This window comes from Cucumis sativus, chromosome 3 (assembly GCF_000004075.3).
Source record: "Cucumis sativus cultivar 9930 chromosome 3, Cucumber_9930_V3, whole genome shotgun sequence".
Classification (NCBI taxonomy): domain Eukaryota; kingdom Viridiplantae; phylum Streptophyta; class Magnoliopsida; order Cucurbitales; family Cucurbitaceae; genus Cucumis; species Cucumis sativus.
In genome coordinates, this window is record NC_026657.2 from 13,201,289 (window position 1) to 13,216,871 (window position 15,583).

At 31.3% G+C, this 15,583-nt stretch overlaps 1 protein-coding gene across 1 annotated transcript; it reads left to right on the plus strand.

Annotated features, from left to right (window-relative positions):
- The first annotated feature begins 5,118 nt into the window (after positions 1-5,118).
- Positions 5,119-7,209, plus strand: LOC101208221. The gene is made up of 3 exons (XM_011652890.2): positions 5,119-5,443; positions 6,438-6,599; positions 6,969-7,209. The coding sequence occupies exons 1-2, from the start codon at positions 5,188-5,190 to the stop codon at positions 6,593-6,595; spliced, it is 414 nt and encodes a 137-aa protein (XP_011651192.1). The 5' UTR covers positions 5,119-5,187; the 3' UTR covers positions 6,596-6,599; positions 6,969-7,209.
- Positions 7,210-15,583: the final 8,374 nt, after the last annotated feature.

Below are 15,583 nucleotides of genomic sequence, written 5' to 3' on the forward strand. Positions count from 1 at the left end.
TTTGTCTCTGCATTAGCCCCTTTCTTAATTAAAAATAGAAGAATTGATACATGAAGTTCATTTCTATTGATTTCTATCAGTGATAGACACTGATAAAAAGATATGAATTTTTATCAATGATAGAAACTAGTATCAATGTTTATTGATCAAATTTTATAGGATTTAATTCGAAAAAAATATACAAATAGAGTTTCAATGAGTTTATACACCACATGTTTCAATTCAAAGATAAATACAAACAAAGACATCGACAATTTTTATTGATATAAAAAAATTGAACTACTACATCTTGTTGAGCTACTATTAACTTCACCGATTGATGAGATTCTTAATTTTTTATGTCTTTTAGCTGGACGTTTAAAAATAAGAGGTAAAGCTTTAACATCGTCATTTACAACCCTCCAATTTGAATGAACTCCAACTGGTCGCACACAACCTAAATATGTTGACAACAATATCTGTGAATGATAATAATCAGACACATAAGGATAAGTATCTAGGTTAAGCATTCAAAGAACAACAAGAGTATGAGAACAAGGAATCTCATGAAAATCCCATACTCGACAGCTACAAGATCTCAAGTTCAACTTCATTATGAATTTTTTATCACCAACCATTACGTTGTATTGTTGATAGGATGAACCTACAAAATGAAAATAGAAAAAAAAAACATTTACAAATAAACATTCATAGTTCCATCATAGTATATCACTGATAGACAGTGACAGACTTCTATCACTGATGCGCATTAAGTACTTGTTGTGTGGCCAAAGTCCAATAACATCGATAAATCAATATAAGCATCAAAATAAATTTCATTCAAGATCAAATTGACTAAACCACCCAAATTCACCATATCATCAATAAGTACTCCAACAACACTAGAATTCTCATAAGAATTGTACTGCGCCCATTGTCCACTATAAAAAACTATTGTGAAAATTTAACCATGATATCAAATTAATGCAAAAAGCAAACAAGATAAAATAAAAAATAAGAAGCTAAAGATATGAATACAGCTATATCAATTATAGAAAGTGATAGAGTTCTATCACTGTCCATCAGTGTACATAAAATTTAAATTAGTTTACCAAAAACACAGAGAAAAACAACATCAATTAATTAAAATCTAAAAGATAAGAAAAAGCAGCAAAGAAAGAAGAACGAGAAGAAAAGAAAAAAGGAATGTTAGAAAAGAAAATTGAGGAATGTTAGAAAAGAAAATTGCATGGACATGCTAGTGATGCTAAGCTTGAATTTAATGGTTTTGTTATCCTTGCGATTATTTTTAGGAGTTACGATAACAAACATTTTTCATTGAATTTTGTAAGATTTAATTTCTTGTTTTGTGGCAATTAAGTAGAATATTCTTTTTATTTGATTTGAATTAATTACTATTAATCTTGCAAGTAAGTATCATATTATCATTTTCAAGAATTCGATGTTCATGTCTTCCTATTAATTTCACACCTTGATGAAGTTTGCTTGAAATTTGATTTTAAATGAAAACAAAATTATAATTAAAAGTGATTCAAGAATATAGTAGAATAAAATGAAGGAAATAAAAAAAAGAATACCAGAATAGGAAGTGTTGCCGATGATGGACGTGGAAAAACCAACCATGGAAAACCTAAATTCGAGACAAACGAAGAAGACGATTTGGAAAAAACAAACAAAGATCGGATACTGATAATGGGAGAATAAGGCGAAAGAATATGTCAACGATAAAAAAACAACGTAGCATGGATATTTGAGTAACAACATCAAACGTATTTTTGGAATAACAGAAAATTAATATATTCCTCCAATTTTTTTTGCTATAGGATGTAAGTAGCTTCAATATTCTTCTATTTATGTAAATTTCTCTATTTATTACTTGTTTATAATTTAAATATGATATAAATTATATGTATCTATATGGTAATAATTATTTCAATTTAAATAATAAACCAAAATTATTTTTTCATTCAATCATCAACATGTTGCACTTTTTTTTCTTTCTTCTGATTCCTGTACAAAAATAAACTTGTTCTATTCTTCTATCCTTCCGATTTATATGAATAAATAAATCACCAACATGACGCGGTGCAAGGTACGTTAGAAAATAGGTCACTATTCCCGACATGGAAAGTGTAGCATCGAAAGAGGGTGGACAATTAATTGTGTCGTTTGGCCTTCCTCCAACGTGGTGCCAGGTGCGTCGAAAAATGTGCACATATTCCCGATGTCTACAGTGTTGCGTCGGAGGAAGGGCAGATCAATAACTGTACGTTACGCCTTCCTCCGACGTGGTGTCAGCAACGTCAGAAATATGTTTAGGGATTCTCGACGTGTCACTAATTGCGTCGAGAATAGTTTATGGATTCTCGATGTGTCACTAATCGCGTCGGAAATAGGTTTAGAATTCCCGACGCATCACTAATTGCGTCGAGAATAGGATGCTATTCCCGATGTTTTCGTTGTGTATCGAGAGTTCTCTGTCTTTTTAACTCCATTCTTTATAGAATAGAAATAGAAAAGAGAATGAAAACCGAGAGAGGGGGAGGGAGACTGAGAGGGAGATCAAGAAGAAGAGGACATTCATTGCCGTTGTCGTCCCCGTTACCGTCGTCTTCGTCATTGTCGTACCCATTGCCGTCGTCATCGTTGTCGGTAAGTAGTTTAGTTATTATTTTGTTTTAGTTAATTAATTTTAGTATTTAGATTTCAAATTAGTTTTAGGTTTTAGATTTTAGGTTTCAAATTAGTTTTAGTATTTAGATTTTGAATTAGTTGTAGGTTTTAGTATTGAAATTGAATTTGAAGTATTGTTATGATTTTGAATTAGTTGTAGGTTTTAGGAATTTGAATTTGAAGTGTTGAAGTTGAGATTGAAGTTAGGTATGAGAAGTTATATGAAGGATGTAAAAAATTCACTAAATTATCCACATTTGTCAAGTTGTATAATTGGAAAGTTAGGTATGGATGTAGTGATATTAGCTTTTCAGAGCTACTAAAAACTTTAAAGGAAATTTTGCCTACTACCAATGTGATCCCAACATCAATGTATGAAGCGAAGAAAACTTTAGGTGCACTAGGAATGAATTTTGAAAAGATTCATACATGTTCTAATGATTGTTGTTTGTATAGAAAAGAATATGCTAATGCAATTGAATGTCCTGAATGTGGTGAATCAAGGTGGAAGTATGCTAATAATGTAAACAAAGGGAAAAGCAGATTCCTAGAAAAATTGTATGATACTTTCCACCGATTCCACATTTCAAAAGATTGTTTTGAAGTATTGACAATGCTAAAAATTTGATTTGGCATGCTAATGAGCAAGTAGTTGATGAAAAATTACGACATCCTGCGAACTCTCCAACTTGGAAATTAGTAGATTTGAAGTGGCTAGACTTTGGTTGTGCACCTAGGAGTATTCATTTAACATTGTCAGTTGATGGAATCAACCCACACGCTGAAATGAGTTCTAAATATAGTTGTTGGCCCGTAGTGATAGTTATTTATAATCTACCACCATGGTTGTGCATGAAAAGAAAGTTCATGATGTTATCAATGTTGATATCGGGTCCAAGACAACCAGTAGATGACATTGGCATATACTTTGCACCACTAATTGAGGATTTAAAACTGTTATGGGAAAGTGGTGTTGAATGTTATGATGCTAATCAAGAAGAACTATTCAATTTAAGAGTTGTTTTATTATGGATAATAAATGATTTCCCTACATATGAAAATCTTAGTGGATGTAGTGTGAAAGGGTATAAGGCATGTCCAATCTGTGGAGGTAATACGTCCTCTATAAGATTAAAAATATGGGAAGAAAAATGGCATACCTTGACAGTTAAGACTTCTAGCACACAACCATCCATACGTCGTTAAAAGAAGTCTTAAATGGTGAAAATGAGCTTAGAACAATTTCAGAATCTTTGTTTGGAGAGGCCATATATTCAAGAATAAAAGATCTTGAATTTCCAAGATGTAAGAAGAAGACAAAAAAACAGCCTATGAAAGGAAGTGCAAGGAGTTGTTGGAACACAATGTCTTTGTTTTTTGAGCTACATATTGAAAAGATCTTCATGTTAGACATTGTCTAAATCTGTGCACATTGAAAAAAAATGTTTGTATGAATATATTGGGTATGCTCCTTGATATTCCCGAAAAAATTAAGGATGGTTTGAATGCTAGACGTGATCTAGTTCATTTGAAAATTCGACCAGAGCTTGCATCGATCAACGGTGAAAAGAAAAATCTTTATTGCTCCTGCTTGTTATACTCTTACAAAGAATAACTTTGTGTTCTGAAGACATTGTCAGAAGTAAAAGTACCTGAAAGTTATTCTTCGAACGTTAAAAATCTTGATGACTGATTTAAAATTTAATAGTTTAAAATCTCATGATTGTCACGTGCTCTTACAACAATTGTTTCCTTTGCGATAAGATCTGTGCTCCCAAAACACGTTTATCATTTAAAATTCTTAATTTTTTTTTTCTGGAATTTGAACTTATGGTAGTAACGACTAACATCTTCATTCTACTTTGCTGTTAGTGATCCAACTTCTACTAGAGACGATCGAACATTTTGCAGTCAAATCCAACTTTTATTAAGAATGGTAGAGCATCAATTTTTTTTTTATTTAAAACAATTTTCTTAAAAAATAAAAGGTTAAAAATACTATTCTCCTGCTTATATATTTTGAAGTTACTCAATTTAAGTTCAATCAAAATAAAATTAACAAAATTCGTAAGATAAAAATTGGGTTCTTAGACTTATACACGTGTTAAAATTGAAACTTCAAACTTGCATAATTGAAAAAAAATATAATCATTTTAAAAGTTTGAGCATCTAAGTTTAACCGTTAAAATTTGAGAACAACAAATTTGATTGAGGTTTAAAATGTTTGTACTTCAAATCTTTTTAACTCATTTATGCTTAAAAAAGTAATTAAATTTACCTGTGAGTTCCTTCGTTATTTATTTATTTTATTTTCTTTCTCTATTAATCATAATAGGAAAACGAAAACGTGGAGGAGAAAACTAAAGAATTGAAATAAAAATAAATGAAAGGGTTGTTTTGCTGAAAAGAAATAAAAACAATAAATAAATAAAAGAAATAAAAACAAAAAACTCTACCGAAGAATACGCTATTCGATTCGACTATTTTTGTTACAGACTGTATCATTTCGGAGCTATGGCTCCCAATCTCCATTGTTACCATTCATCAGCTCCCTTCATTTCTCTCCATTCAAAATTTCTAGTTCTTCGCTCCGATGCTTTGAATCGAACTTCAAAACTCAGTTCAAACTCCCCAAAAATCCTCACAATTCGATGCTCCGCGAACTCGAACAACCAATTGACGCTTAGAACTTGCAGGAATTGCAAGGCGCAATTCGACCCCTCCCTCAATCACCCACGAGCTTGTCGATTTCACACTTCACATTTTGGAGGTAATGCCCTTATTAAGTTATTTGTAATTTCTCCAAGTTCCTCCCCATTTTACAATTTGAATGTGTTTGGAGCTTTGATTGCTGCTCGGATCTTGGTTTTTCCATTATTTGTAATTCCGGTTTTGTTAGTTGTAAACAAGGTGCTGTTTGAATTCATGGAACTGGACGTCGAAGGTTTATACTTTTGCCTTTACTTCAATTACTCTCAGATATTCTATTCAGCATGTGGACAAACTGAATATGTGTTATGTTAGGTCTCTTTTATATGATATTCAAACATCTAATATTAGAGTAAAATAGTTTTTAGAATTTGGTTGAGAATTCGAATATTTCTTTAGGAGTGAAGAAAACCATAGTAAAGAAGATGTGAGGAAACAAGTATAATTTTCAAGAAACAAAAAATAAAAAATGAAAACAGTAACCATTTAGTTTTTGCCATTTTAGCTCTTTGGTTTCAAATATTAAGTCTATTTCTTCTCAATATATTACAACTTTTTGTAGCCTTTTTAAGTTAAAGAGTTGGAACTCTTAGCCAGATACATAAACAAAGCCAAGATTTTAAAGAACTATTTGAAAACATTGGTAAAATGTACATAACAAAACAAGAAGTTTAGAGGTGGAAAAGGTGTATAGGGTTAATTTTCGAAAAACTATAAAGCAGATCGTTGCCAAACAGGACCAAAATCATCATCAAACATGACCTTAAAAGTCAGGGATATCAAAATTGTATGTCTATTTTCCACTGATGACTTTCTTGAACTCTCCCCAAACAATGACCAACTGTTTCTCCCTTTCGTTTGAGGTTGACTGAAAACTCGGTAAATGTTTTGTTGCTTTTTTGTTCTTGGACAATTTGAAGATTGAAAATGGACTGTAATTCAGTTTACTACTTCAAATCATTCTTTTCTTTTCTCTGAAGGCCAAGTTCCAACTTCCGGAGTCGTAAGTCGTTATTTTGCTGCTCAAGATTGTAACGTATTCCTTCTTCTTACAGGTGAAACTAAGCGCAAGTTTGAAAGTGTACACTCAGGAGGAACAATGGACACTCCAGACTCTGGCAAAGTTTTTCAATACTGGCATTGCTGTGGGTCCGAGGATCCTTTTGATCCGGGATGTACTGCTTCTCCACACTCATCATACGACGATGATTAACACTGTAAATCAACAACCTTTTCTCCATTTCCTCTTCATTCGTGCAAGACTCTTGATCTTTTTTACTACTTCCTAAAGTCTGTGTAAAAGTGTACATATTCATATCCTATCTTAATTGTTGTTATTTAGTATGAAAATTAATCTTACTTTGTTGCTGCTTCTTTTGTGTATTTAATTATTTTGGAAATCTGGATCAATGCCAAATTTGTATGATGATAATCAACTAATGGTAGCAATTAGAAAGTATTGTGCATCAGAGCTACACACTTCAACACTATCAAGTTTGTGAATTGTTTAGATAGAAAGTTGTATTTTAGTGTAACTCTTTCACATCACCTTAAGTTAGTATCAACTATTGGCTTTGTGCTTGTAGGTCGGTCGTCAATAATTTCACCTAGTCCAAAAGGTATACCAAAAGTTTTATTGGTGGAAGAAGAAGCCTAGCTTTCCTGGACAATGTATATTGTGAAATAGTGGTGCTAACCAGGGCGGACGGATTTATTAAGAGGCCAGTAACATGTGTCTCCCTCACATTCTCGGTTTTTGTATTTTAATATTAATTTTGAAGTGTTGGATTACAATATTATATTAATTAATGCTTCATTTTTACTAAATTTTGCTTCTGGTGTAGTGGTTGCGCTTTTTGTGAAACTTCAAATAGTTTTTATTTTTATTCCAAATATCAATAATTTTCTTCTTCAAATGATTTCTTAAATATTTTTTATCTAATAAGTATTTAGAAAAAATGTAACAAAGCCAAACTTCAACATCTTTTTAGTGTGTTTGTTATATAGCGTTTCCTACCAAAGAAATCTAGATCTTTAACTTGTGGTTTCGGGTCACTTTAATCGTTAGTCATGAAACAAGTAGCTACTCACATTGCAATTGGGGATTCTTTTAAACTATAAAGAATTCCACATCGACTCTCCTCTACCAGATAATCCATTAATGATAGGCACCTTCTGTAGCAACGGAAATGGAAAGGAAAAAGACAAATAATTGTATTATGTTGATAGTAAAGTTTGTCATATTAATAACCTACTAAGTTAGCAAGATGTGTCATGATATGAATTACTTGAAAATACTTCCATAAAAGAAATTAGGAAAATTTGGAAGAATAGAACATTTGACAAAATATTTATATTTCATACGGAAATCAAGTGTATAGCTTTCGTCTTATAGTAGTTTTGTTCTGGGGAGTGTGAATAAGTTGTCAATTTTATCCAATGTGTACTTGCAAAAACGTCAAAATAAGTTATACTAATTAAGTCCATAACATACACACTTTATTATTTGTGATAATGACAAAAACAAAGCTCAGTCAACACATCAAGAGGTAAAATGTCACAAATGTCTCTTGATATGTGGACTGAGTTTTGTTTTTGTCATTTTATAAAACTCAGTCCACATATACTTGATAATGTAAAATACTCAGTCTACTCAGTCCATACATCATTATCAAATTTTATGCAATGTAAAATACTCTAATGAACTGCATAAAATTTGAAAAAAAATGAAAATTACGTAGTAAGTATATTAACTAACTAATACATATAATATAAGTATATTACACACTGATATACAAAACTGAAACAAAGTAAAACCAAAAGAAAATCAATGTAAAATACACATCGAATAAAGTAAAAAAAATCACAAATGAAGTTAAATACTCTAATCAACAACCATTATATTTCATATTGCAATTATTATACTATTAATATTCTAAAATCAAGATTAAGATAGAAATAATAAATAATTTTTCTAGTATAAAAATAAATAAATAATTAGGGCCTTAAAATGTAGGAGAATAAATAAATAATGAGTAGTGCATTAAAAAGAGGAAGAAGAATAAGTTATTGAACATTAGTTTATGATTAATAACAAATTTAAGATGAAAACTATTTTTATAAGTGAAAATTTTGTCACATTTGCAAAATTTTAAAACAATGTACTATATTTGCTATATTATATTATCAAAATGTCACCGTATGCAATTTTCTTTTATCAAAAATCTATAATTTAATTGAAATTACCAAATATAATATGCATCAATAATTTTAAAAAACCCCTAATTTCGAATTCAACCTATGTTTTTCTCAAATTTTGGGGAGCCATTTTTGTCATTTCATTTTGGTAACAAATGGACCAGAGGTCCTTACCATTAGAGGTGATTATCAATGGATATTTTATTAAAATAATGTAGTTTAGAAAAATTATTGCAAAAATGATGTTTTGAAATAATTTAGAGAAATAATGCACTTTTAAAATAAAAAAAAATAAAAAAGAAAGAGAAGGTGGAACATTCTAATTTTCTTTCCTCTTTTTTAGTTACTTCTTAACTAAAATTTAATTTCAGGTATGAAATAAAGAATAAATAAGCTAAATAAGAATTATGAAACAACACAAAAGAACACAATGAAGAAGAGAGGAAAAAATCAATTGTGGTGTGTCTTACAAAGGCATCACATACATCTATTTATAGGACATGCCATGGTGTGAGTTACACTATGAAATTCAATGGGATGAATGTTACAACATGGAATTGAGAGAGAGTTATAGGAAGATTGATAACCTATTGTAGGTTATGGATATCTATATAATTATATTTACAATACCCCTTAGATATCCATATTATATAAAATAAATGTCCCGTTAAAATCTTACTAGAAAAAAATTCAACAGAAAAAAAATCCTAGTGAAGGAAAAAGAGTGCATCATTTTTATATATTAATAAATGTCTTATTAAAAACATTGCTAGGAAAACTCAATGGAAAAAACCATAGTCAAGGGAAAAATAGTGCAATATTTCTATTTCCTAAAGAAAATATTTCTACTCCCCCTTGTGAATACATCACTTGAGTTCTCTGAGTTGTCGCATTCCAATGTTGTGCACTAACTTTTCGAATGTTGATGTGGGTAATGCCTTTGTGAATAAGTTCGCGAAGTTGTCACTTGAAGAAATTTGTTGAACAGTGATGTCACAATTTTCTTCAAGGTCATGTGTATAGAAAAGTTTTGGTGAGATATGTTTTATTCTATCTCCTTTTATCTACACTCTTTTAATTTGTGCTATACATGCAGTATTGTCCTAAAATAATAATGTCGATAGATTTTTATTGAAAGACAAACCACATGTTTCTTGAATATGATGAGTCATTGACCTCAACCATAGATGTTATCTACTAGCTTTATGAATTGCAAGAATTTCTGCATGATTTATTAAAGTGGCCGTAATGGTTTGCTTTACAGATCACCAAGATATAACAGTTTCTCCAACAAATAACATGTTTGAGATCTTGCTTTGTGTGAGTCAGATAAGTATCTAGCATCTGCATAACCAACTAGATCAAAGTTTGATTTGTTTGAATAAAACAAACTCATATCAATCGTCCCTCAAAGATAATGAAGTACCTGCTTAACTTCATTCTAATGTCTTTTTGTTGGAGCAGAACTATATCTTGCTAATAAATTTACTGGAAATGTTATATCTAGTCCCGTGTTATTAACAAGATACATTAGTGCACCTATTGTACTAAGGTATGGTGCTTTAGGACCAAATAATTCTTCATTATCTTCCCGAGGTCCAAAGATATCCTTCTTCACATCTAGTGATCGAACCACCATTGGAATGTTCAATGAGTGTGATTTGTCCAGGTAGAATCTTTTAAAAATCTTTTCTGTATATGTCGATGAATAAAAATTCGATAGACTAAATGCTCGATTTGCAAGCAAAGGAAAAATTTTGTTTTGCCAAGATCTTTCATCTCAAATTCCTTTTTTTTGAGATATTCTATTAACTTTGAAAGCTCTTCAGGAGTTCCAAATATATTTAAATCATCGACAAATTACATTATTTTGATAACCTTCTTTCAATAAATATTCACTTAAGCGATTGTACCACATTCGTCTTGATTTAATTCTCTAGAGTTTAAATTATATGATTTAGGTATCTTAAATCCTTCAAGAATTTTCATATAGATTTCATTTTCCAAAGATCCATAAAAATATGTTGTAACTACATCCACAAGATGCATATCAAGCTTTTCACATACGGTCAGATTAATTAAATATCTTAATGTAATAGCATCCATTACAGGAGAATATGTTTCCTCGTAATCAATGCCCGGTCTTTGAGAAAAATCTTATGCAACAAGTCATGCTTTATATCTAGTGATCTCATTATTTTGATTTTTTTTACACACAAATACCCATTTAAATCCGGAAGGTTTTACACCTTTAGGTGTATGAACTACAAATCCAAAAACTTCACATTTCGAAAGTAAGTTCAATTGTGCTTGGATGACTTCTTTCCACTTAGGTCAATCCTTTCTATTACAACATTCGTCAACAAATTTAGGCTCAAAATCCTTATTTCAATGAATGATATTATGTGCAACATTATACGCAAAAATGTTGTCCACAACTATATCAGTTCTATTCCATATTTTTCCTGTCATGACATAATTTATCGAGACCTTATTGTTATCTAGTTGAGTCTCTTCAACATTTTTACCATTAGTTATGTCCAAGACTTCTTCTTGAATGTTCCTATTGTCAATTAAGTCATTTCGACTATTGATCACTTTTCTTTTTTGAGAATTTTTATCCTTTGAACCTATTAGTCTACCACGCTTTTTTCGCAATGCTGATTCATTAACTATAGCAACTTGATGAATTGAGTTTCAATTTTAGATGGAGCATTTGCAACTGGAATAATGTTTGCTTTCCCAAAACCTTTAATTAATTTTGTAGAACCTGATATTGTATTGACATTTACTTCAAGCATTGTTAATGTAGAAAAATACCTTTTACTTTTAAGTATTGTGTGCGTAGTTACATTATCTGCCAAACATAAGTCTTCATTATTCATATCTGGCTCAACCAAAACATGAGAAATGTCCATAACTCTTTATAGAAAATGATTACAATAAGTCTCACGGTAAAAAAACAAAACTAACGTTGAAATATAAATAATTTAAATAAACTGGAAAATATTGAATAGAGAAATACCAAAACATAATGTAAGTGTCAGATTTGGACATTATCTTAATTAAAAGAAATATTTGCTACTCCTTCATTAACCTCAATTTTCTCTTCTTGAGATTCAAAGAAGTCAGCAACATCCAAATGTGTCATATTGGAAGGGTCACAAACATCATCTTGATAGGCAAAATTTACTTTTACATTCTTCCATTTTTCCTTCAATGATTATTACCATGAAAAGTATAATTACTTCTTCCTTTACCACGGTCACGACCTCAACCACGATCACGACCACGACCTAGTCCACATACTCTCTATCTCGATCTAATTGAAATGTCTTTATAGTTTTCCCTTATTGATTCTCAACTTCAGTTTTATATTCTCTAAACTTTTCAAGTGAATTAGACTTTTGATACAATATGTAAACATGACCAAACCTTGAATAATTATCAACAAAATTGATAAAATGTTCATACCCTCCTTGAACTTTGACATTCAATGGTCCACAGAGGTCCAAATGTTTGAGCTCTGAATGTATTTTGGCTTTAAGGCCTGTTCCAGTAAAAGATCTTTGAGTCATTATTCCTTTTAAAACAAGACTTACAAGAAGGTAAGAGTTATATAACCAATTTAGAAATCTACTCTTAACCAATCTCCCAATTGCATTCAGATTTATGTGACTGAATCTTAAGTACCATATATAGGTATTAAAAGAAAATTTTATCTTTTATGCTAAATATTTTAGTATTTAACATAAAATTTACTCCAATTGGTCTTAACTTATATAAGTTGTTTATACGTATAGTAGAACAAAACTAAATACATTTTCTAGAAAAAAATGAACACTTCATTCTTTTCAAAATATATTCTATACATTTGTTTCGAAATACAATAGATAGATATTAATTTCCTCAACTTTGAGAAGCATACAAATTTTTTTTAACTATGAAACATCTATCTAAACAACTTCAGATCTCCCACTGCTTTAGCGGAGATAACCTCTTTTATTCCAAACTATGAGGATGATCCTGCCTTCTACAAGCTTTTCAAGAACTAGTTCCCTGAAATAAGAAGTAAATATGATTAGTGACTTATGAATCTAGTATTTAGGTTGAAGTTTCATATTCCACTAAATACGTTTCAACAGCTAGTAAATCATATTTACCTTGTGCTTCCTTCTGAGCAAGGTACTTTGGACAATTTCTCAGCTAATATTCGTCCTGGTTGCAATGGTAACATTTACCTTTGAGAACGTTCTTTCCCTTACTATTCTTAGGTGTCTTCCCCTTTCCCTTCTTCTTCATTTGTGAAGGTTTAACTCCGGTCTTAGAGGGCGATTCCTTGAAAAACTCCTTCACTGTGGTAGCAACATTTGCTTCCACTTCCTTCCTTCCCATTACCTACGATAAGGTTTTGGAAACATTGGAGCTCATTCAAAAGGATAGTTAGAGTGAACTTTATCTTATTCATATACGTGTTTTTCTAAAAATATATAAAACTCTTTGGAAGAGACTCTAAAATAAAGCTCACTTAATTTGCCTCATCAGTGAGACCGTCATTTACTTCAGCGATCTTGAAGTGCATCATTATGTCCAAGACATGTTTTCACAAAGGTCCCTTCCTTCATTCGCTTGGTGTAAATGTGCTTAATTTTTTTTTGTGTATGCGAGATCATGTAGGCTGACAAAAAATCTCGCTCAGTGAATCCATAATCTCTTTAGTCATGGCTAAGGATTCATGTTTCTTTGCCAAAACATCATATATGCTCGCAAGAATATAGACAAGGGCCTTTTCATTGGCATTTACCCATCGATCATATGCTTCCTGAACATTTCGATTAGCATTTGAGGTTGGAGCTTGAGGACGTTCCTCAGTTAAGACAAACTTTAAATCATTTACAACTAGAATTGTATTTAAGTTTGATTTCCAAGTCGCATAATTATCGTCATTAAGTTTTTCTGAGGCTAAGAGTTGTTCTATTGAGCTACTCATGCTGAAAAGATAAAACAAACACTAGTTAGTGAAAAATTATAATCCTTTAAGAACCAATTAATTTAGCAAAAATTAATAACGTATCAATTATTATTTTGATGTTCAAAATAAGGAAATAGGCATGTGGAGACACTTTTGGAAAAATCACAGTTATTTTTTGAAGAATCCCAAGCGCAGTTTTGTGAATGATTTATACATGAAATTCCATGTCTACAAAATTACACTGCAAGGTGAGGAAGATGAGAATTATTATCTCAATACTGCTGAATTTCGCCCTTTTGATGTAGGTAATGAATTTGAGGACGAATCATTTTGAAGAGGAAAAAAATAATAAGAATCATGATGTTCCATACATACCAATTACAAGATCGAAGGCATCAAAGATTAACCAAATCATTCACTCTTCATGCACAAGAATGGATAGGGTTGGTTCACCGAGAATTTCACACTACAACAAGTCATAGTTTTCTTGACGTCAGAGTGCGTCGGAAGATGGTCTCATGATGTTTTCCTCAACATCTAGACGCACGTTGAGACTTCAGTGTCGGAAGAACTATTCCTGACGCACCAAATGCAACACATCGGGAATGCCCTTTCCTCGACGTTCATTATGCCAATGACATAACAGTGTCGAGGACATGTGGCTCGCCCGACGCACAACCTAAAGTCGGGAGAAGTGTTTTTCCGACATGGCGTCATGTGAGCTTTCCCCGACGCATACACAATGGCGTCAGGGAAAAGCTTATTTTCTTACACAAGCAGTGCATCAGGAATAATTTGAGTTTTTTTTTTCTAGTTTAAGTTTCTATTCAATACCAATCTGATTTAATTCAATTAAAACTAAACAACCAAAGTTAATAATTGAATATAATGGCAAATCGAAATTGTATTATAATTAAATAAACGTTTCATTGTCATCGTACATTCAAATTTGTTAAAATAAATTTACATGGAAAAAATCATGGTAAATTTTTTCGCAGACGCCATAATTCAACAAGTCCAGACCTACAACGAAAAAAAAGTAAATTTAGATATATATAATGCTAATATCAATAATATTGCAAAGTAAACAACATTAAAGTTTAAAAATACACACAACAAGTTCTCGACTCACGGTCCTCTTTGTGCCCGAATCATTTCTTCAATCATCTTCTTCATTTCTTTCATTTGTTGGACCTACAGCTCGAACATCCTTCTCTGCTCTTCAATCATGTGCTTAGCTTTTTGAAGCTCGAGTCTTTGCTGCTCAATGAGAACTGCATTAGCTTACTCGAACGTCATAGAGTAGAAGATGTGGTCGAAGAACGGCTAGCAATTCCAATTCAATTTTCTATTGAACTATTCAAAACAATTCCAAATTTCTATTCAACTTTCTATTGAACATTCCCCTCTTCAATTTTCTATTCAAAACACTTCCCCTCACAATTCCCAATCAACACCCCTTCTTTAACTTCTAATTCTCACTTTCCTCTCCACTCCACTTAATTATTTTCAATTCAAGCCCCCTTCTTTAATTTATTTTTTCACCTCTCACCCTTCTTTAACATGTGAATTCTAACACCTCCTCTTTAACTTGAATTCAACCCCCGCCCCCTCTAATTTTCAATTCAACTAAACCTTACTATTTCAATTACCCCAATTTTCACATCCCCTTCGTGTTTTCAATTCAACCCTTACAATTTCAATTGATTCAACCCCTCCTTTCAAAATTTCAAATCAACCCCTTAAATATACATTAATTCAAAAATCTAAAAAACAATTAAAATTAAAGTTGAATACCAAAAACTAATTCAAAATATTATTCCTAAAACATAATTTAAATTCAAATCTAAATACTAAAAACTAATTCAAAAATCTTATTCCTTAAATCTAATTCAAATCTAAATAAAACAAACTAATATCAAACTAATACTTACAAAAATACGAAGGTGAGTGGCGGAAACCGACGACAAGAACTTCTCGATCTCTCTTGATCTTCCTCGACATCTCTCCCTTTCTCTTTCAATTCTGTAA

What these genes read in the sequence shown, in the direction of transcription:
- LOC101208221 (XM_011652890.2), top strand. Translation starts at nt 5,188, where the DNA reads ATGGCTCCCAATCTCCATTGTTACCATTCATCAGCTCCCTTCATTTCT. An exon ending in TCACACTTCACATTTTGGAG is followed by an intron (nt 5,444 to 6,437) that starts GTAATGCCCTTA and finishes TTCTTCTTACAG; the next exon opens with GTGAAACTAAGCGCAAGTTT.